This window comes from Entelurus aequoreus, linkage group LG01, assembly GCF_033978785.1.
Source record: "Entelurus aequoreus isolate RoL-2023_Sb linkage group LG01, RoL_Eaeq_v1.1, whole genome shotgun sequence".
NCBI lineage: Eukaryota > Metazoa > Chordata > Actinopteri > Syngnathiformes > Syngnathidae > Entelurus > Entelurus aequoreus.
Window position 1 is genome coordinate 87317851 of NC_084731.1, and position 21527 is coordinate 87339377.

The window sequence follows — 21527 nt, forward strand, 5'->3', positions numbered from 1 at the left end:
GTTTAATGCATCCAGCGGGGCATCACAACAAAATTAGGCATAATAATGTGTTAATTCCACGACTGTATATATCGGTATCGGTTGATATCGGAATCGGTAATTAAGAGTTGGACAATATCGGAATATCGGCAAAAAAGCCATTATCGGACATCTCTAATTCTGTAACTATTTGGTGTCGGATTGATACCTAAATTTGTGATATCATCCAAAACTAATGTAAAGTATCAAACAACAGAAGAATAAGTGATTATTACATTTTAACAGAAGTGTAGATAGATCATGTTAAAAGAGAAAATAAGCAGATATTAACAGTAAATGAACAAGTACATTAATAATCCATATTTACAGTTTGTCCCTCATAATGTTGACAATTAATAGAATGATAAATGACACAATATGTTACTGCATATGTCAGCAGCTAAATTAGGAGCCTTTGTTTGTTTACTTACTACTAAAAGACAAGTTGTCTTGTATGTTGACTATTTTATTTAAGGACGAACTTGCAATAAGAAACATATGTTTAATGTACCGTAAGATTTTTTGTTAAAATAAAGCCAATAATGCCATTTTTTGTGGTCCCCTTTATTTAGAAAAGTATCAAAATATTTGGTATCGGGACAACACTAGTCAGCAACCTGCAACAGTTGCTTGGTGGTGATATTGTACGAGTAACGTCTTGTAAGTAATGTTGCGTCCCAGCAATAGCACACAAAGTCTGATGCTCTTTTTAAACTTTATCGCCGACCTCCACCACCAACAGCTGCCCGCACCACACTGTTAGCACGCGTCTAGCCAGTAGCCACAAGACAACACAGCAGTAGAATGTGTACACAGTGTTGACCAGTGACTGCGAGCAAGGTTGCACTCACAAACACCCGGAATTTGGAGCATCAAACATTACAACATGAGTTAGTTGTATGTTTTGCACCTTCGATATGTTATGTATTGTTGCAATAATTATGACAATTTGTTGTGGATGAATTTCCTATTTTTTTAATGCATTACCTCTTTATCATTTGATTTATAACATTTTAATTACTAGTCCGTCAACTTAAATGTCAAAATTCCATAAAAATAAAACAACTTTTTTTTCTTAAATGCTAAGATTTGCTTGGCACTCAGCTTTAAGGGTTGGAATTGGGGGTTAAATCACCAAAATGATTCCAGAGCGCGGCCACTGCTGCTGCTCACTGCTCCCTTCACCTCCCAGGGGGTGGAACAAGGGGATGGGTCAAATGCAGAGGTTAATTTCACCACACCTAGTGTGTTTGTGTGTGTGTGACTATCAGTGGTACAGTATTTTTCGGAGTATAAGTCACTCCGGAGTATAAATCGCACTGGCCGAAAACGCATAACAAAGAAGGAAAAAAAAATATATAAGTCGCATTTTGGGGGGAAATGTATTTGATAAAATCCAACACCAAGAATAGACATTTGAAAGGCAATTTAAAATAAATAAAGAATAGTGAACAACAGGCTGAATAAGTGTACGTTATATGAGGCATAAATAACCAACTGAGAACGTGCCTGGTATGTTAACGTAACATATTATGGTAAGAGTCATTCAAATAACTATAACATATAGAACATGCTATACGTTTACCAAACAATCTGTCACTCCTAATCGCTAAATCCCATGAAATCTTATACGTCTAGTCTCTTACGTGAATGAGCTAAATAATATTATTTGATATTTTACGGTAATGTGTTAATAATTTCACACATAAGTCGCTCCTGAGTATAAGTCGCACCCCCGGCCAAACTATGAAAAAAACTGCAACTTATAGTCCGAAAAATACGGTAGTCTGTCAATTTGAATGTCAAAATTCCATAAAAATAAATATAAAAAATGTCTTAAATACTAAGTTTTGCTTGGCACTCAGCTTTAAGGGTTGGAATTGGGGGTTAAATCACCAAAATGATTCCAGAGCGCGGCCACCGCGGCTGCTCACTGCTCCCCTCACCTCCCAGGGGGTGGGTCAAATGCAGAGGATAATTTCACCACAACTAGTGTGTGTGTGTGACTATCAGTGGTACTTTAACTTTAACATGAATTCTAACCTAATCCTAGATTATGGCAGATTATATGTACCGTATTTTTCGGACTATAAATCACAGTTTTTTTCATAGTTTGGCCGGGAGCGATTTATGTGTGAAATTATTAACACATTACCGTAAAATATCAAATAATATTATTTAGCTCATTCACGTAAGAGACTAGATGTATAAGATTTCATGGGATTTAGCGATTAGGAGTGACATATTGTTTGGTAAACGTATAGCATGTTCTATATGTTATAGTTATTTGAATGACTCTTACCATAATATGTTACGTTAACATACCAGGCACGTTCTCAGCTGGTTATTTATGCCTCATATAACGTACACTTATTCAGCCTGTTGTTCACTATTCTTTATTTATTTTAAATTGCCTTTCAAATGTCTATTCTTGGTGTTGGGTTTTATCAAATACATTTCCCCCAAAAATGCGACTTATACTCCAGTGCGACTTATATATGTTTTTCCCTTCTTTATTATGCATTTTCGGCCGCTGCGACTTACACTCTGGAGCGACTTATACTCCGAAAAAATACGGTAATATATAAAATTGTAAAACGTTCTTTGAGTGCAACAAGAAAAGCCCAATGTGTTTAATGCCTTTTTATTTTTAGTTTAATCTTCTAAGATGTTACTTTGAGTGCAATTAGAACCATTTGTTTAATGTATTGTAAGATTTTTTTGTTAAAATGAAGCTAAAAATGACATTTTATTCCCTTGATTTTGAAAAGTATCTAAATAAATGTTGGTACCAGTCGTAAAAATATTGGTATAGGAACAACCATATATGGACGCGCTTAAAACTTCGACAAAGATGGCGGGGAGAAGACACTGTCAAAGTGAAGCCACATTATTAAAACCGCTCACAAAACGAAGCATCTTGAAAAGATGGTCAGAAAGCGGCTTGAAGATGATCTGTAAAACATAATTTATGCAACATTTTGAGCAAAGAACCACCATGACATGTTATGTAGACCACAAGGAAATGTGTTAAATGTAGAAAGAAAATCACAATATAACCCCTTTAAATACCGGTTCGGGCACCGTTTGTAAAGTGCCAGTATCGAAAAGAAAAAGTAAACAATACCCGTCCATCGCTAGCATGCAGGTGGCACACCACATTGGGAAAGAAGTGGACATTTTAGGGATGAAGCCGGTCTGAGGTAATTGCAGAGTGCTGGATAACATCCACCCTCATGGCAGGTACATGTTTCTAATAGAAAGTCCCCACCCTCATTATGTGTGGGTTTTTTTTTTCTAGTTCCATGCCTCAGTGCGGTCGTTTTTTTTCCTAATTAATGCAGATTTAATGATGAGTCCAGCTGTGGACCTCTGCCCCCTTGGAATGTTGATTAAGGCCCTGTCTGTCAGTGTGCCGTTGAAAGATGGCATCTCGCAGATAAATCTGGTCGTAGGATTAACACTAGAAGTCCCAGCATTTTTCTGTCTACCTAGAAGACCCAGAGAGGGGTCATTTGGCCCGACGCTTTTCCCGAATACACTAATCACTCATTTTGTTATGGTAATGAGGCTGTTAGGGGCAGTTTGTCTAGGTAGACAGAAAAATTATACATGTGGGAAATGCCGAAAGGAGCAATGGCAGTGCCAGGATTGTGAGTGACTGCTCAAATGTATGTCAGTCACGTTTACATGGACATGGTTTTTCATTCTTTGTAAATATGCTTTTTTCTTTGTAAATTTTTTTTTTTAAACTATTTTTGGCACACAAAAATAACAATTGCTTCTGCAACAACCCTCCACACCAAAACTGGGAAAACAGTTGCTTTTTCATTCTTTGTAAATATGTTTTGTTTTGTATTTTTTTTAACAATAAATGTCAGAGTGTTGATCCCTTCATTCTGTTGATCCTTGCAAAAACACACACAACCTACCTCAGAACTAAAGCTTGAGCTGTAAGGTCCCCTCCCCCACACAGGCTCAAGTGGCCCCCTGCCGTGTGCCACTAACAGCCACATTTTCATAACAAAAGGAGTGTCCACAGGGGGGACTAGGGGTCAAATGACCCTCTTGTGTGTTTTCTAGGTAAAAATGTCAATTGACCCTTCTCTGGGACTTCGCGTGTTAATTATACATAGACACAGTATAATATGTTTATGTCTGATCAGGCATACTAGTACTAGTAATATTAGTCCTTCTCTTAGTGAGATAATTAGCACTCTACATTTGGCTGAACGTGGAGGAAGTAAAGAAAAGGACAGTGTGTGCCAAGAGGAATTTTATAGGTGTGAAGGTAATGCAGATTACCGTATTTTCCGCACTATAAGGCGCACCTAAAAACCTCCAATTTTCTCAAAAGCTGACAGTGCGCCTTATAAACCAGTGCGCCTTATATATGGACCAATGTTGAGCCACAACGGGTCTCGCAACTACGGGATGCATAACGTAACCCCAGCCTCTACTGTAGCATCTGTTCTATGCGCATTATAATGCGATGCGCCTTATAATGCAGTGCGCCTTATATATGAACAACGTTTTAAAATAGGCCATTCATTGAAGGTGCGCCTTATAATCCGGTGCGCCTTATAGTGCGGAAAATACGGTACATTAAGGCCCCACTTACCGTATTTCCTTGAATAGCCGCCGGGGCGCTAATTAATTTAAAACCTCTTCTTACTCCTGCGTTTACCAAAAGCATGCGGGATTGGCAAGCATGCGCTAATTATTTTAAAACCTCTTCTCACTCCGGCGCTTACCTTATCATGAAAATCACATTTAATAAAAAAAACGTTATTATGGTCTTACCTTTAGGTATAAATGAGTCCATGCGCAGCTCCTATAGAAGTCTTCCTTATCTTTCTTCAGTTTTAAAAGTCTCTCTGTCTCGATGGAGATCTTCCTTTAAGTATTACCTCCTGCTTCGATTGAAAGTCCAGTTTAGAAAACTGTTTTATTTTAGATATGTAATCCTCCATGGTAAAAGTGCAAGCAAACAATGGCTGCTCACTCTTGCTGCGTGTTGTCTTCTTCTGCAGCACCGGTCTTCTGCAGTACCAGCAGTCGCAAGAAGGATCACTAGCGCCCTCTACCACCAGGAGGCGGAAGTCATTTAATGACTCATATTTGACCTGGCGGAAGTGCCAAGCATGCGCTAATTATTTTGCGAAACGAGTTTGACCCGGCTGTAATTCTAGGCAGGCGAATACTATATTCCCGGCGGCAATTCAAAGAAATACGGTACACTAAACCGGATAGGGTTATCCAGGGTAAATCCCAGCTAACCTTATCCGTGTCCTCACACAACAATGCCACCGTTGAAGACCCCCTCGCCCCCTCCGTCCGCCGGCGCAACGCGACCTAATACGCATGCGCGGAAAATGCGCACGTCATAGTCACCTCCAGTGTTGCTTTGTGTGCAAGTTCTTAAATGTAACTTATTTGAACAATATCCAGTGTTGTGGTATTTCAATTAACTGGAATCCAGTGTGCTGTGGGGCCATATTGTAGTGAATCACACCTGAGCCGTCATAATGGACACATAAACAATGTGATAAAGAACATTTTACATCAATCAATCTAGGGATCTAGATATCTGGTCAGGACACTCCTCACTCTTTTGCCTTCACCTTCATTGTCCATTCGTTGTTGGTGACTTTATATACTCTGGACCTAGACGTTGAGTCTGCGACATACATGGCGGACAATAACAGTCCAAATGCATTCGCCGTTTTCCATAGTCTTCCCTCGACGGCCAGGTAATCACATCCACGGGAGCCCGCATTCTCGTTGTCTCTCCTTCGACAAATGGACAAAGTTTTCTGCTAAGTAGAATCACAGCTAACCGGGACATTGGAAAGTTCTCTTGCCGTATGAGAAGTGTTGTATCTGAAATAGCTGCAATCGCTTTCTCTTAAGGTATTCATGTGTGATTTCCACAAGCGTCTGTTCATGTAGAGGAAGGAGAAACACGGGTGTGGAGGTTGCCCTCCCGTGGGTTCCCCTGATCACGACAGATCCTCTTGTAAGCCCGATAGTCAGGTTTGACAATTGTTTTATTTTTCTCACACACCCCAACTGCACCCTGCTCTGCGACTTTCCAGTCTCTCTAGCATGTCTGTCCAGTGTGTGTGTGTCCAATGCGTCTGTTGACCAGTAACTCCAACTCCCAACAACGTGTCTCTGACCGGCTGCTGCTAATAAAGCCGACAGGTGATTAGATAACTAGCCCCAGCTGGGCAGTCTAATCACCTGTCGGCTGTGTTTCAAAGCCTGGCACACCCCGCTCCGCGGCAGGCCCGCAGGCCACGCCCCCCTCCACAACGGGCATGTCTGGATGATTCGCCTTCATATTTCCAGTGGTTAGCTCCGAGTTACGAAGCCGCTTTATTATGAAGCTTGCTGTGGCGCGTTCTTTCTGACGTCACTTCCTGTGTGGGGCGCGGTCTTACTGGCGTCACTTCCTCTCCGAACTCAGTTTGTAAACGATCAATGAGTCCATACACATTTAAGTGCCGGAGATTCAAGAAATACACGGCGCACTTACCCGTGTAAAAATTTGTCCGAGGAGGGGGACCTTAAACGATTTAGTGTGGCTGAAACGGGGCTTAGGCTAAATAATTATTTGTTTCAGGCAGTGGTTCTTAACCTGGGTTCGATCGAACCCTAGGGGTTCGGTGAGTCGGCCTCAGGGGTTCGGCAGAGCCTCCGTCGCGGAGGTCAAGACACACCCGACTCATCGTGGAAACTAAAACTTCTCCCTGTCGGCGTATTATGGAAAGCCCCAAACAATGTTCCCTCTAATTTTCCATATGCGTGAGCAAACGCAAAAACTCTTTGAGCATTCAGTGGAGCACATGTAGGGTTGGGTATCGTTTGAATTCGAACGATTCCAATTCCGATTCCGATTCTTTGTTTCGATTCCGATTCCTGTCGATTCTCGATTCCGATTCTTTTAAGAGGCGGGGTCAAAAAAAAGTTTAGGATATTTTAAATGAGCTAGCTAACCTACAGTCTTTCTGAATGAAATAGTCTGACATTCTCCATCAATTTTAATTCTATTAACTTTTTATGAACTTTACTATAAATTCCTCACAGGGCTGTTTTCAACTAGAATATAAATATCAAATCTATGAACTTGAATATAAATATTATAAATTATGAATACATTTTCCCAGGGGTACACTTTCCTCGAGAGAGCTTTATTTTTGAAAACCTCATGAAAACACCTTTACACATAAGTGTATGATGCTGCAGGAAACCTCATGAAAACACATTTACACATACGTGTATGATGCTGCAGGAAACCTCATGAAAACACATTTACACATAAGTGTATGATGCTGCAGGAAACCTCATGAAAACACATTTACACATAAGTTTATGATGCTGCAGGAAACCTCATGAAAACACATTTACACATAAGTGTATGATGCTGCAGGAAACCTCATGAAAACACATTTACACATAAGTGTATGATGCTGCAGGAAACCTCATGAAAACACATTTACACACACAAGTGTATGATGCTGCAGGTACTTAAAAATGTTACCGTGCTCCCACTGATGGGCTAACCTGGTGCAGAAGAGCAAATAAACAATAAGAAACAACTTGCAAAACCCAGTCCAGATTAGCAGCAGGTACAGTATAAAATCATATATGTCTGGGTGGGGGGGTCCTACTTTGGAAATAATGTGTACCCCTTTCAGATATCACATTTAGTTCCCACTAAAACAGGGGAGTCCACACTTTTTCCACTGAGGGCCGCACTCTGAAAAATCAAAGCAAGCGGGGGCCATTTTGATATTTTTTATTTTAAAAACCAATACAATATATGTATAAAAAATATACATTTAGGCCTCCACTCAGGCTTGATCCCGGGTACCCCAAGGGGTTTTGGTCAAAAAAATATTAAAAATGTGTCATTATTCAGTATTATTATTTGTATTATTATTCAAGTTTTAAATCTCTAGATCAACATTAGGTCTATCTGTCAATATAACGGTTTTAAAGATGTAAGTTGTATGCTCTTGTTGTCAAAGAAAACCCAGTTTTTTTATGGAAAAAATACAAAATATGCAATATTTTCACACAATAACATTTTTAAGTGGAATATTTGAGATTATATAATAATTGGAGCCTTAAAAAGGTCAATAACTCATAACAACATTGATTTTAATTCATTATTATTTTTTGAGCAATGACACTTAAAAACAAATCACACTAAAATCATTGAGGATCCAAATAATTATAGTGTTAAAAAATAAATTCTATTTTTTTTTTACTGTTTACTTTTAATACAATAATCTCGAGATCAACTTCGGATCGATGCGTCAATTATACGTTTTACTGTTGTTTATGTTTTTCGTTTGTTCGTTTTATGCCCTTCTTTAAAAAAAAAAACAGCTCAGTTTTTTATATGGCAAACACAAAATATGCAACATTTTCCCCAAAAATATCTCAAATGTGACGTAATTGGAGCCTTGAATAGGTCAATAACTCATAATGACATTGATTTTGATTCATTATTATTTTTTAAAGAAAGAAACAGCCTGCAAGGCAGTTTTGTGTTATTAGAGTACACATTGCGACATTTTCTTGTTACATTTCACCTGTTTGCTCTTTTATACCACTTATCATGTTTTTAATTTTTTTCAATCGTATTTTTAAAATGTGCCGTGGGGCCGTTAAAAAAATGACCTGCGGGCCACAAATGGCCCCCGGGCCGCACTTTGGACACCCCTGCACTAAAACATTCACATGTTGCACAATGAGATGTAAACATGGGATTATGTGTACATTCCTGTAACTTTCTGTTTGTAAAATATATCTTTATTAGTATTTCTTTAAAAGAGTCATACCAAAGACTATAAAAATGGGACCCATAACCTCCCTGCTTGGCACTCAGCAACACGGGTTGGACTTGGGGGTTAAATCACCAAAAATTATTCCCGGGCGCGGCGCCGCTGCTGCCCACTGCTCCCCAAGGGGATGGGTCGAATGCAGAGGACAAATTTCACCACATCTAGTGTGTGTGTGACAATCATCGGTACTTTAATCTTTAATCTTAACAAAGTGCTCTTTTATACCACTTATCATGTTTTTAATTTTTTTCAATCGTATTTTTAAAATGTGCCGTGGGGCCGTTAAAAAAATGACCTGCGGGCCACAAATGGCCCCCCGGGCCGCACTTTGGACACCCCTGCACTAAAACATTCACATGTTGCACAATGAGATGTAAACATGGGATTATGTGTACATTCCTGTAACTTTCTGTTTGTAAAATATATCTTTATTAGTATTTCTTTAAAAGAGTCATACCAAAGACTATAAAAATGGGACCCATAACCTCCCTGCTTGGCACTCAGCAACACGGGTTGGACTTGGGGGTTAAATCACCAAAAATGATTCCCGGGCGCGGCGCCGCTGCTGCCCACTGCTCCCCAAGGGGATGGGTCGAATGCAGAGGACAAATTTCACTACATCTAGTGTGTGTGTGACAATCATCGGTACTTTAATCTTTAATCTTAACAAAGTGCTCTTTTATACCACTTATGTTTTTAATTTTTTTCAATCGTATTTTTAAAATGTGCCGTGGGGCCGTTAAAAAATGACATGCGGGCCAAAAATGGCCCCCGGGCCGCACTTTGGACACCCCTGCACTAAAAAAACATTCACATGTTGCACAATGAGATGTAAACATGGGATTATGTGTACATTCCTGTAACTTTCTATTTGTAAAATATATCTTTATTAGTATTTCTTTAAAAGAGTCATACCAAAGACTATAAAAATGGGACCCATAACCTCCCTGCTTGGCACTCAGCAACACGGGTTGGACTTGGGGGTTAAATCACCAAAAATGATTCCCGGGCGCGGCGCCGCTGCTGCCCACTGCTCTCCAAGAGGATGGGTCGAATGCAGAGGACAAATTTCACCACATCTAGTGTGTGTGTGACAATCATCGGTACTTTAATCTTTAATCTTAACAAAGTGCTCTTTTATACCACTTATCATGTTTTTAATTTTTTTCAATCGTATTTTAAAAATGTGCCGTGGGGCCGTTAAAAAAATGACCTGCGGGCCACAAATGGCCCCCGGGCCGCACTTTGGACACCCCTGCACTAAAACATTCACATGTTGCACAATGAGATGTAAACATGGGATTATGTGTACATTCCTGTAACTTTCTGTTTGTAAAATATATCTTTATTAGTAGTTCTTTAAAAGAGTCATACCAAAGACTATAAAAATGGGACCCATAACCTCCCTGCTTGGCACTCAGCAACACGGGTTGGACTTGGGGGTTAAATCACCAAAAATGATTCCCGGGCGCGGCGCCACTGCTGCCCACTGCTCCCCAAGGGGATGGGTCGAATGCAGAGGACAAATTTCACCACATCTAGTGTGTGTGTGACAATCATCGGTACTTTAATCTTTAATCTTAACAAAGTGCTCTTTTATACCACTTATGTTTTTAATTTTTTTCAATCGTATTTTTAAAATGTGCCGTGGGGCCGTTAAAAAATGACCTGCGGGCCACAAATGGCCCCCGGGCCGCACTTTGGACACCCCTGCACTAAAAAAACATTCACATGTTGCACAATGAGATGTAAACATGGGATTATGTGTACATTCCTGTAACTTTCTATTTGTAAAATATATCTTTATTAGTATTTCTTTAAAAGAGTCATACCAAAGAGTATAAAAATGGGACCCATAACCTCCCTGCTTGGCACTCAGCAACACGGGTTGGACTTGGGGGTTAAATCACCAAAAATGATTCCCGGGCGCGGCGCCGCTGCTGCCCACTGCTCCCCAAGGGGATGGGTCGAATGCAGAGGACAAATTTCACCACATCTAGTGTGTGTGTGACAATCATCGGTACTTTAATCTTTAATCTTAACAAAGTGCTCTTTTATACCACTTATCATGTTTTTAATTTTTTTCAATCGTATTTTTAAAATGTGCCGTGGGGCCGTTAAAAAATGGCCCCCGGCCCGCACTTTGGACACCCCTGCACTAAAAAAACATTCACATGTTGCACAATGAGATGTAAACATGGGATTATGTGTACATTCCTGTAACTTTCTGTTTGTAAAATATATCTTTATTAGTATTTCTTTAAAATAACAAAGTGCTCTTTTATACCACTTATCATGTTTTTAATTTTTTTCAATCGTATTTTTAAAATGTGCCGTGGGGCCGTTAAAAAATGACCTGCGGGCCACAAATGGCCCCCGGGCCGCACTTTGGACACCCCTGCACTAAAAAAACATTCACATGTTGCACAATGAGATGTAAACATGGGATTATGTGTACATTCCTGTAACTTTCTGTTTGTAAAATATATCTATTAGTATTTCTTTAAAATAACAACATCATTTCATGATTACGATTCGGGTTCGGTGAATGCACATATGAAACTGGTGGGGTTCGGTACCTCCAACAAGGTTAAGAACCACTGGTTTAAGGGGTTATCCGGCTTAGTGTAGACATGGCCTTAGTGAGGTAATTAGCACTCTACATTTGCCTTAAAGTGGAGGAAGTAAACAAAAGGACACATTGTGTGGCAAGAGGAACGTTATAGGTGTGAAGGTAATGCAGATTACTTTGAGATAAAGAGGAGGAAGCAGTGTTAAAACCGACAGAAAAAATGGTTTCCTTCACTCCAGCACTAACACTCTGTCCTCATAGCCAGGCCAACAGGTTGCCGTTCAGGCTTCATGTCTTCCTGTAGCGATAATGAGAAGTGCCTCGCCGTTAATGAGCTAAACGCAGACATTAGATTGGCTCAGCAAACTCTCCGAGGCAGGGATGAGGGGGAAGAGAGTGAGATAATGTGCAGTAAAGAATATGAAATATTCAAAGAGAGAGGCTTAATAATGGTCGATCTAGCAAATGTGATGTGGAGAAAAAAAACCTAAAACAAGAAGCCGAGACGCAACAGTTAATAAAAGTTTTAAATATTCATGCACCGTGTGCTGAATTGCATGGCCACACACCCCCACACGCACACGCACACACACACACTCTCTCTGGATTGTCATCCTCATCAAAGCGATTACAATTCCTTGCCACCAGCGTCTAAGCTTGCAGTAATAGCTTCGCCAAACTTGGAGATAAACAGGAAGTTTCAGGGTTCAGGTCAGCCCATAATTAATCTCCCTGAAGTAATTAAAAGATGTTTCTGCTCTCTTACACAGGTTTGGCAAGAAGAAGGAAGACAAGAGCAAAGATGCGCTGAGAGTGGTGAAGAACAAACTGGAAGCCCTGAGCGAGGAGGAGAGCGGCGGCAGAGAAAGGTAGCAATTTGACACCGACGCCCCGGTAAACCGTGACTCATCACGATGTCCGCTCCCTTCTCATGAAAGCTTTGATCCGCGATACGCCGAAATCGACTTTGACTCGGGCACGCTCCCGGATGTGGAAGACGACGACACTGACCCCAACTACGCCCGGATCAACAAATTCCTTCAGCCGGACTCGCCACAGTTGCCTGGCCGCACCCATTCCCTGGCGGCTCCCGTGACCGCGGCGGGCAAACAGCCTCAGGCCTCCGCCAATCTGGATAACCTCTACGCCCAGGTGGTCAAGCCTCGGCAACAAGCTGCAGAAAGGTGAGAGGGGGAGGAAGGTGTTACACTGAATAGTATTCTTTGCACGTTGGCGCCTTTGTGAGAGAGGTTCATGAGCGGGACGGTATTGGCACTAATCAGCAGTCACGGTCTGGTGACCAAATACATAAAACATGAACAAATGTACTTGAACCCCTCGTATGCGCACTTGTATTTACACATGCATGGTTCATTTGACATCTCTGTTGACCGGTGTTGTAAATGTCTTCAGGCAGGGTTGTCCAAAGTGCGACCCGGGGGCCATTGACAGGCATGGACACTTAATCACATTTTAATCTTGATTTTGGTATTGTCTTCTCACAATTATACAAATAGTGGTAACACTTAAGTATGGGGAACATATTCACCATTAGTTAGTTGCTTATTAAAGTAACAAAGACAATAAAGTTTAGAGTTATTTGGACACTAGGGGAACATATAAGGCAGGGGTGGGCAATTAATTTTTACCGGGGGCCACACCGACAATATTTCAATTCAATTTTGCTCAAATTATTTTTGATATACCGTAAGATAAATAATAATAATAATAATAATTTCATTTAACCTAACTTAACTTTTAACACTGTCTTACACAACACTTCCTGATGTGTAATACAATGCAAAAATGTCAATTTATGTCACTTTATCCTGCATCCTCTTTAAAAGTCCAACATTTTTCCCCATCAGATTTGGACAGCCATCTGTTGTTACACCTGCCAGCTTGTCCCATTTCAGTCCTAACATGTCCAAACACGCATTTACCTATGTGAACAAGTCATTACCTGTGGTTGTCTCTTTAATTGACTGCATGGCTGCCAGCTCCTCCGTGATTTGAAAGTCTGCAGTTATCCCACGTAAGAAGATGAGCAGCTGGGCGGTGTCACGTACATCGCAGCTCTCATCCAAAGCCAGCGAAAAACAGTCAAAGTTGGCCGTTCTGTTCTTCAGCTGAAGCTCCAAGTTTCCAGCGATGGTCTCAACCCGTCTTCTTACAGTGCGTCGGGAGAGTGACACGTTCTCAAATGCGCCCCTCTTCTCCGGGCATATCAGCGCAACAGAGTCCAATAAGCACTCCTTAATAAACTCTCCGTCAGAAAACGCCTTACTTTTTCTGGCGATTTTGTGAGAAATGACGAAACTTGTCCTGACAGCTGCATCTCTGGGGGTTTGAAATTTGGCAAAAAGTCCTTGTTGGGTTTGCAGTTTTACCATCAACGCATCAGCCTCCCTTGCGCGCTCTTCATCAGACAGATTCCGGTATTTTTCTTCGTGCTTCGTCGTGTAGTGGCGATGCAAATTATATTCTTTAAACACAGCAACCTGTGTACCACAAACTAAGCACACGGCTTTACCTTTAATTTCTGTAAAGAAATACTTGGCAGTCCATGTCTTGTTGAAAACACGGCATTCCTCATCAACTTTTCTCTTTTTAGCATCTCGGGGGTAACCGGGTATCACTTGTCGCTGTGCACCTTCACTCACAGGTTACACACGGACATGCGCCCATAAATAACACTTTTCAAAATAAAAGCAGCACAGTTGTATTGCACGCACGACATAGATGGTTTTTTAAATTTATTTTGTAATTTGTGATTGCCGCTGTTCACATTCACTCACAATCGTGCACGAGCCTACGTCCACACGGAAGTAATACAAATAACGCTTTTCAAAACAAAAGCAGCACCGTTGTATTGCACACTCGACATAGATACTTTTCAAAATTTATTTTGTAATTTATGATTGGCCTCACGCGGGCCGGACAGGACCATCACAGCTGCTGGCTTTTCAACTTTGCACCTAGAACAATCCGGATGGTTCTTTTCTTTGGTCTGGAAGACACGACGTCCATAGTTTCGAAAAACAATTTGAAATGTGGACTCGTCAGACCACAGAACACTTTTCCACTTTGCATCAGTCCATCTTAGCTGACCTCAGGCCCAGCGAAGCCGGCGGCGTTTCTGGGTGTTGTTGATTAATGGCTTTCACTTTGCATAGTAGAGTGTTAACTTGCACTTACAGATGTAGTGACCAACTATAGTTACTGACAGTGGTTTTCTGAAGTGTTCCTGAGCCCACGTGGTGATATCCTTTACACACTGATGTCGTTTGTTGATGAAGTACCGCCTGAGGGATTGAAGGTCCGTAATATCCTCGCTTACGTGCAGTGATTTCTCCAGATTCTCTGAACCTTTTGATGATATTACGGACCGTAGATGGTGAAATCCCTACATTCCTTGCAATAGCTGGTTGAGAATTTTTTTTTTAAACTGTTGGACAATTTGCTTGCGCATTTGTTGACAAAGTGGTGACCCTCGCCCCATCCTTGTTTGTGAATGACTGAGAATTTCATGGAAGCTGCTTTTATACCCAATCATGGCACCAACCTGTTCCCAGTACTGTTCCTCTTTACATGTGGGATGTTCAAAATAAATGTTTGATTAGCATTCTTCAACTTTCTCAGTCTTTTTTGCCACTTCTGCCAGCTTTTTTGAAACATGTTGCAGGCATCAAATTCCAAATTAGCTAATATTTGCAAAAATTAACATTTTCCAGTTCGAACGTTAAGTATCTTGTCTTTGCAGTCTATTCTAAGGCTGCAGCTAACGATTATTTTTCTATCGATTAATCTATAGATTATTTTTTCGATTAATCGGTTAATCTATAGATTATTTTTCGATTAATCTATAGATTATTTTTCCTTTTACCGATTATTTTTTTATTCAAAATTAAGATGAAAAAATAAATGTAGGCCCGTTTTTTCAAAAGGCATGGCTTTTATTTACAAAAAAAAAGAAGTATGGCCACTCAGTCAACATTGACAACAACATGACAAAATATTCTGTAACAATGTAAACATTTAAAACTTTTAACATTTAACAAAATTAAAAGTAGCTTATTTGCTTTTTAATGTGCAAATATAAAAGTAAACATCCAGTGCAAATCTTAATATTCTGCAATAGTATAAGCATTTCAAAAGTAAAAGTATTGCTTATTTTGCTTTAAAATGTGCAAAAATAAAGATAAACATCCAATACAAAAAAGTGCAAAACGAAATATTCTGTAACAACAGTGTAAACATTTCAACAAAAGTGAACGTATTGCTTATTTGCTAAAATGTGCAAAAATAAAGATAAACATCCAATACAAAAAAGTGCCAATCTAAATATTCTGGAGCACTGTAAACATTAAGTATTGCTTTTAAAATGTGCAAAATAAACATCCAGTCCAACACAGTACACAATAACCAATTCTACTCATTCCAGTGAGTGACTAACAGTTGTAATGAAGAAAGGTTAGCATGTCTACTTGCTTTGCTTCTTTTCTTGTTTACAATATTCCCAGCAGCTGAAAATAGGCGCTCAGAAGGGGTCGATGTGGCTGAAACTGAGAGGTAATTAGCCTTCACCTCAAGCCAGGATTGCGAGTGAGCTGAGCTGCAGTTTATATTTCTAGAAGGTCAACGGGCTCATAGTGATGTTACTAGTAGTTGACTGGGAGGTGTTTATTATCATTTGGGGAGAGTCCACTGCCTGTTGCTCACCTGCTAAACACCTATCTGCTCCACGCGGAAGCGCTGACTACATGCGCTCTGAATACACACTGCTGATTGGCTGGTAATGCTTCGTGTGTACCAATCAGATGGTTGTGTGGGTGGGACAATGCTGCGTGCTGAGACAGAGGCAGAGGAGCGAAGCAGCTTGTTAAGACTTTAGCAGCTAAAGTTAGCTTTAGCTTAGAAACTCGTTCGGTACACCCCCGTGCCGAACCGAAAGCCCCGTACCGAAACGGTTCAATACAAAACACGTACCGTTACACCCCTAGCAGATACAAATGACACATTCATGTTTTTGTGTAATGATGACAACGTATGCTCGCGCGGACGATTGACGAGTTGATGGTTTTATTTTCAAATGTTCGTTCATAGCCGTTGTGCTGCTATGATAGGCCATTTCCGCTCGACACAGTGTGCATACAACAACATTATTAGGCCGTTTATTGAAATACTCCCACACTTTTGGCATGCTTTTCCCCCCTCGCTCGCACCGCTCGCATCGTCTGCTTTGATCGTCTGCTTTGCGGTCCGCCATGACGGTAGTGTGACGTAAATATGCGACGCGCCGACGCACAAAAACGGCGTCGACGTATTTACGTAACCGATGACGTCGACTACGTCGACGCGTCGTTTCAGCCTTAGTCTATTCAATTAAATATACCGTATTTCCTTGAATAGCCGCAGGGGCGTTAATTAATTTAAAACCTCCTGTCACTCCTGCGTTTACCGGAAACCGGCGGGATGGCCGTGCATGCGGTAATTATTTTAAAACCTCTTCTCACTCCGGCGTTTACCAAGAGGAATCCATAAAATTTAGACGTGCGCTTTGAGTGTGATGTAAGCATACCATCATGAAAAGCACATTTAATTTAAAAAAAACGTTATTATGGTCTTACCTGTACTTATAAATGGAGTCCATTTGCAGCTCCTTCTGACCAAAAGCATCGATAACTTGTTTATAGAAGTCTTCATTATTTTCTTTTTTCCGTTTTAAAAGTCTCTGTCTCGATGGAGATATTCCTTTAATTATTACCTCCTGCTTCCATTGAAAGTCCAGTTTAGAAAACTGTTTTGTTTTAGATACCGGTATGTAATCCTCCATGTTAGAAGGAAGAAAAATAATCTCTTGCTGCGTGTGTTCACTTCTTCTGCAGTACCGGAAGTCGCAAGAAGGATCACTAGCGCGGCAGCGCCCTCTACCACCAGGAGGCGGGAGTCATTTAATGACTTATACAGTATTTCACACACGCAGCTACGGTATATTAATAAAACATAGCTGCTTACTGTTCTCTTTAGCATACTGCACCGGTATTCAATAGCTTGGACCTTAAATCCTACTGAAAAGCTCTTTATCTTTTTTCCTTTGTGCGATTGTAAACTACTGAAAGCAGCTTCCTCCATTTTGAAATGAGGACAGATGCGTCACTCGTGACGTAACGAATTTGACCCGGTGGAAGTTCTAGACATATGCTAAATATTTTGCGAAACGAGTTTGACCCGGTGAAAATTATAGACATGCGATAATAAAATTAATATTTTGCGAAACTAATTTGATCCGGCTTCAATAATAAACCGGCGATAAGGCCAAGCATGCGTTAATTATTTTGAGAAACGAGTTTGACCCGGCAGTAATTCTAGACGTGCAAATACTATATTCCCTGCGCCAATTCAAGGAAATACGGTAAGTTCAAAAGGATTTGCAAATCATTGTATTTTGTTTTTATTTACGATTTACACAACGTGCCAACTACCCACTGATTTTGGGGTTTGTATCTAATTTATGACACGAAAAGACTTGCAAAGTTGGCAAGTAAATAGATATGATTAAAATAGTATCAATCTCACAAAGATTCCTGAGCCATGTTGAGAGTTAATAAGCAAGCCAGTCGTAGAGAGAGGAACCACAGACCCCTTCCCCATCAACAACAATGCTAATTAAGCAGACTTTTTGAGAGCCAACAACAATTACTTTGGGAAAAATTATGATCCAGAATCGTATATTTTTGAGCTCGAACACAAGGAGAATGAGCAATACGTTTTAGAAGCCAAATGCTAAACGGATGCAGTTTTATTGAAACACTATAGCATCAGTAGCATTAATAGGTGCTAAACATACAAACTAACCATAGTAAAACAAACACTTACTGTACAATTTCTGCTCTTGCCGGGATGTCGACCGAGGGGAGGCTCACATAATCCTGTTAGGATGAAGAATCAATCACAATCCTCATGAAGGGGTAAAAAAAAGTTGCCGCAACTATTGTTTTGTCTTTCTTGTCATCTCGAGGGATGCAAAAGTCGACCAGCCTGTCAGTCCATGGCCACATTTGTCTACTACCAGGTGGGAAATGCATTAAATATAATCTACAATTTACATTTAGCAAGTTTGAGACCAAGCAGAAGTCATATAATATATTGTATCCTCCAAAACAAATCACATAAAGTTTGACGCTATTTTTAACTTTTATTATCAATCTTATGGTAACAAACGGCACAATTCCAACAGGTTTTACTTCCTGTGCAAACACTTTTGTCTTGTGAGTCCACGCTTCCCTGGAAAACACAACAACACTTCCTCATTCCCTGCCAATCGCCTTTCAGGCACGGACAGCGTGTTTTGCAAACATGGGAAAAACTGACATCAAATCCAAGCCACACAAACATAAGACATTAACATTAGCTGGTCGTTACAATATGAATTGATATATATAGCTTATTATTTGCGCACTATTAAGGAATGTATTGAAAACTTGACCACCGGAAAAAGACTTTGAACACGGAAAACTGAGCTACCAAAACCGGATTTAAACAAAATGCACCCTGCATGTACACACTAAGATTAATCATGCAATTTATTTTGAATGTACAAGCTCTTTTACCGTAGCCACTATACGATCAGCGATCAGATCAACGCATACGTCAGTACAGAAATGAGTGAGGGGATTCCGACTGGTGTGCTCGCTGTCAAATTTCACTCCAAAATACAGCCTGGAAGAACTTTAGATAAAATTGTTACCAAGTTTTGGGCAAATAAATGACATGCATTAAAGTAAAACGCTTAAAAATGTTCCTAAATGACATTCTGACAACAAAATTGCATTTGTGTACAAATATTGGGGTCTTTTCTTAAGGTAATTTCAATTATGCAAGTGAGTAAACATCTGTGATTAATCATGAATAATCCAAATTCCAGATGTGATTAATCTTCATCATTTGACAGCCCAAATAAATTACCAGTCTATTAAATAGCTAAAATGTTTAGAATTAATCGAGTCTCTTAGATTGATTAAAAAAAAAATGCCAGCAGTTACTCAATAATCAATAATATGTCTGTGTGCAGCTTTATAAACACATTATCACAAATTGGTTGTTTCTTTTTGAGGAAGTTAGTTTTGTTGTTTGTTTTTATTGCTGCAATTTGTATTGTTCTTTCTCCTCATACAAAACATAGTTTGTTTTTGTCAGCACTGGGCCTGTCGTTGCTTTCAAATGGAAAACAGTTTAATAGTTATTTTTTGTTTTTGTAACAGCCTAATGAGCAGCAGAGTTACAGCACAAATACATACTGTATTTCTAAATGAATTAGTCATTGTTAGTTAGCACAATGCAAAAAAAAGCTTAAGCTGAATTTAAAAGCAAATGGCTGAATAGGTACAGCCGTAGTCAAAAGTTTACATCACATGGACAAAGATAAAACCTTCTGGAGGAAAGTTCTGTGGTCAGATGAAACACAAATTGAGCTGTTTGGCCACAATACCCTGCGATATGTTTGGAGGAGAAAAGGTGAGGCCTTTAATCCCAGGAACACCATACCTACCGTCAAGCATGCTGGTGGTAGTATTATGCTCTGGGCCTGTTTTGCTGGCAATGGAACTGGTGCTTTACAGAGAGTAAATGGGACAATGAAAAAGGAGGATTATCCCAAAATTCTAAAATCATCAGCCCGGAGGTTGGGTCTTGGGCACAGTTGGGTGTTCCAACAGGACAATGAGCCCAAACACACGTCAAAAGTGGTAAAGGAATGGCTAAATCAGGCTAGAATTAAGGTTTTAGAATGGCCTTCTTAAAGCCCTGGCTCAAACGTGTAGAAAATGCTGAAGAAACAAGTCCATGTCAGAAAACCAACAAATTTAGCTGAACTGCACCAATTTTGTCAAGAGGAGTGGTCAAAAATTCAACCAGAAGCTTGTGGATGGCTACCAAAAGCGCCTTATTGCAGTGAAACTTGCCAAGGGACATGTAACCAAATATTAACATTGCTGTATGTATACTTTTGACCCAGCAGATTTGGTCACATTTTCAATAGACCCATAATAAATTCATAAAAGAACCAAACTTCATGAATGTTTTTTATGACCAACAAGTATGTGCTCCAATCACTCTATCACAAAAAAATAAGAGTTGTAGAAATTATTGGAAACTCAAGACAGTCTTGACATTAAAACTTTTGACCACGACTGTATATGCTTCATAATCCGATTAGTCGACCAATCGCTAAGATAATCGATGACTAATCGACGATCCAAATAGTCCTTACTTGCAGCCCTACACCCGACTACAATTGTGAATGCACCGTTTAAGCTATCGACTTCCAAATTGGAAACTGAATCCCCATTCTACGAGTCGGGGACAGATGGGAATGGAGGGACAAATTGAAAGCAGGAGAAGAGCCAGGGAAGGTGTCTAGAATTAGCGCCGTGGACTACATGGTAGATTGGAGGATTCAGACAGAAGAGAAGCAGGGATAATTAGCCACAGTCTAGCAGCCTGACAGATCTGTTGGACCACTTAAGCTTTCATCCGCCAGTGGTGGGTGCTTCATTACTAGCCCTTTTTTCTGTCCCACTCTCTCACTCTGTCGGCCTCCCTGCTTTGCTGGTAATGTATATTAGTTGCTCTTTAGCATGAGCGTGATGGATGAGGAGCCTCGTCTGCATCACACTCTGCAGGAAAGCTGGACCAGATATTGTTTTATAGGACTCCGCCATGCACATATTTTGGTGACACCTCAATAAGACTTTATTCCTCATATGTGTTTGCATCGGTCTTCACATTAATAATCATACACAGACATCTTGCACATAGGGCTGGGCGATATATCGAATATACTCGATATATCGCGGGTTTATCTCTGTGTGATGTAGAAAATGACTATTTTGTGAGCAATGTTCCCTCTAATTTTTCATGGGTGTGAGCAAACGCAAAAAGTCCCTGAGCATTCAGTGGAGCCCATGTGAGCAACATCAGACGTGCACACTGTGGCTACACCAGCAGCACACCTGTCCCAAACCTGACTAAATAACAAGTTCAATCTCCATCCATCCATCCATTTTCTACCGCTTGTC

General features: G+C 40.2%; 1 protein-coding gene across 2 annotated transcripts in view; it reads left to right on the forward strand.

Moving 5' to 3' along the window:
- pard3ba (par-3 family cell polarity regulator beta a) overlaps positions 1-21527 on the forward strand; it is a 427783-nt gene that overhangs the window by 259469 nt on the left and 146787 nt on the right. For both annotated transcript variants that reach the window (XM_062060174.1, XM_062060183.1), the window contains 2 exons: positions 12219-12317; positions 12387-12632. In XM_062060174.1, coding sequence (XP_061916158.1) covers positions 12219-12317; positions 12387-12632 — 345 coding nt within the window. The remainder of the gene's footprint in view (positions 1-12218; positions 12318-12386; positions 12633-21527) is intronic.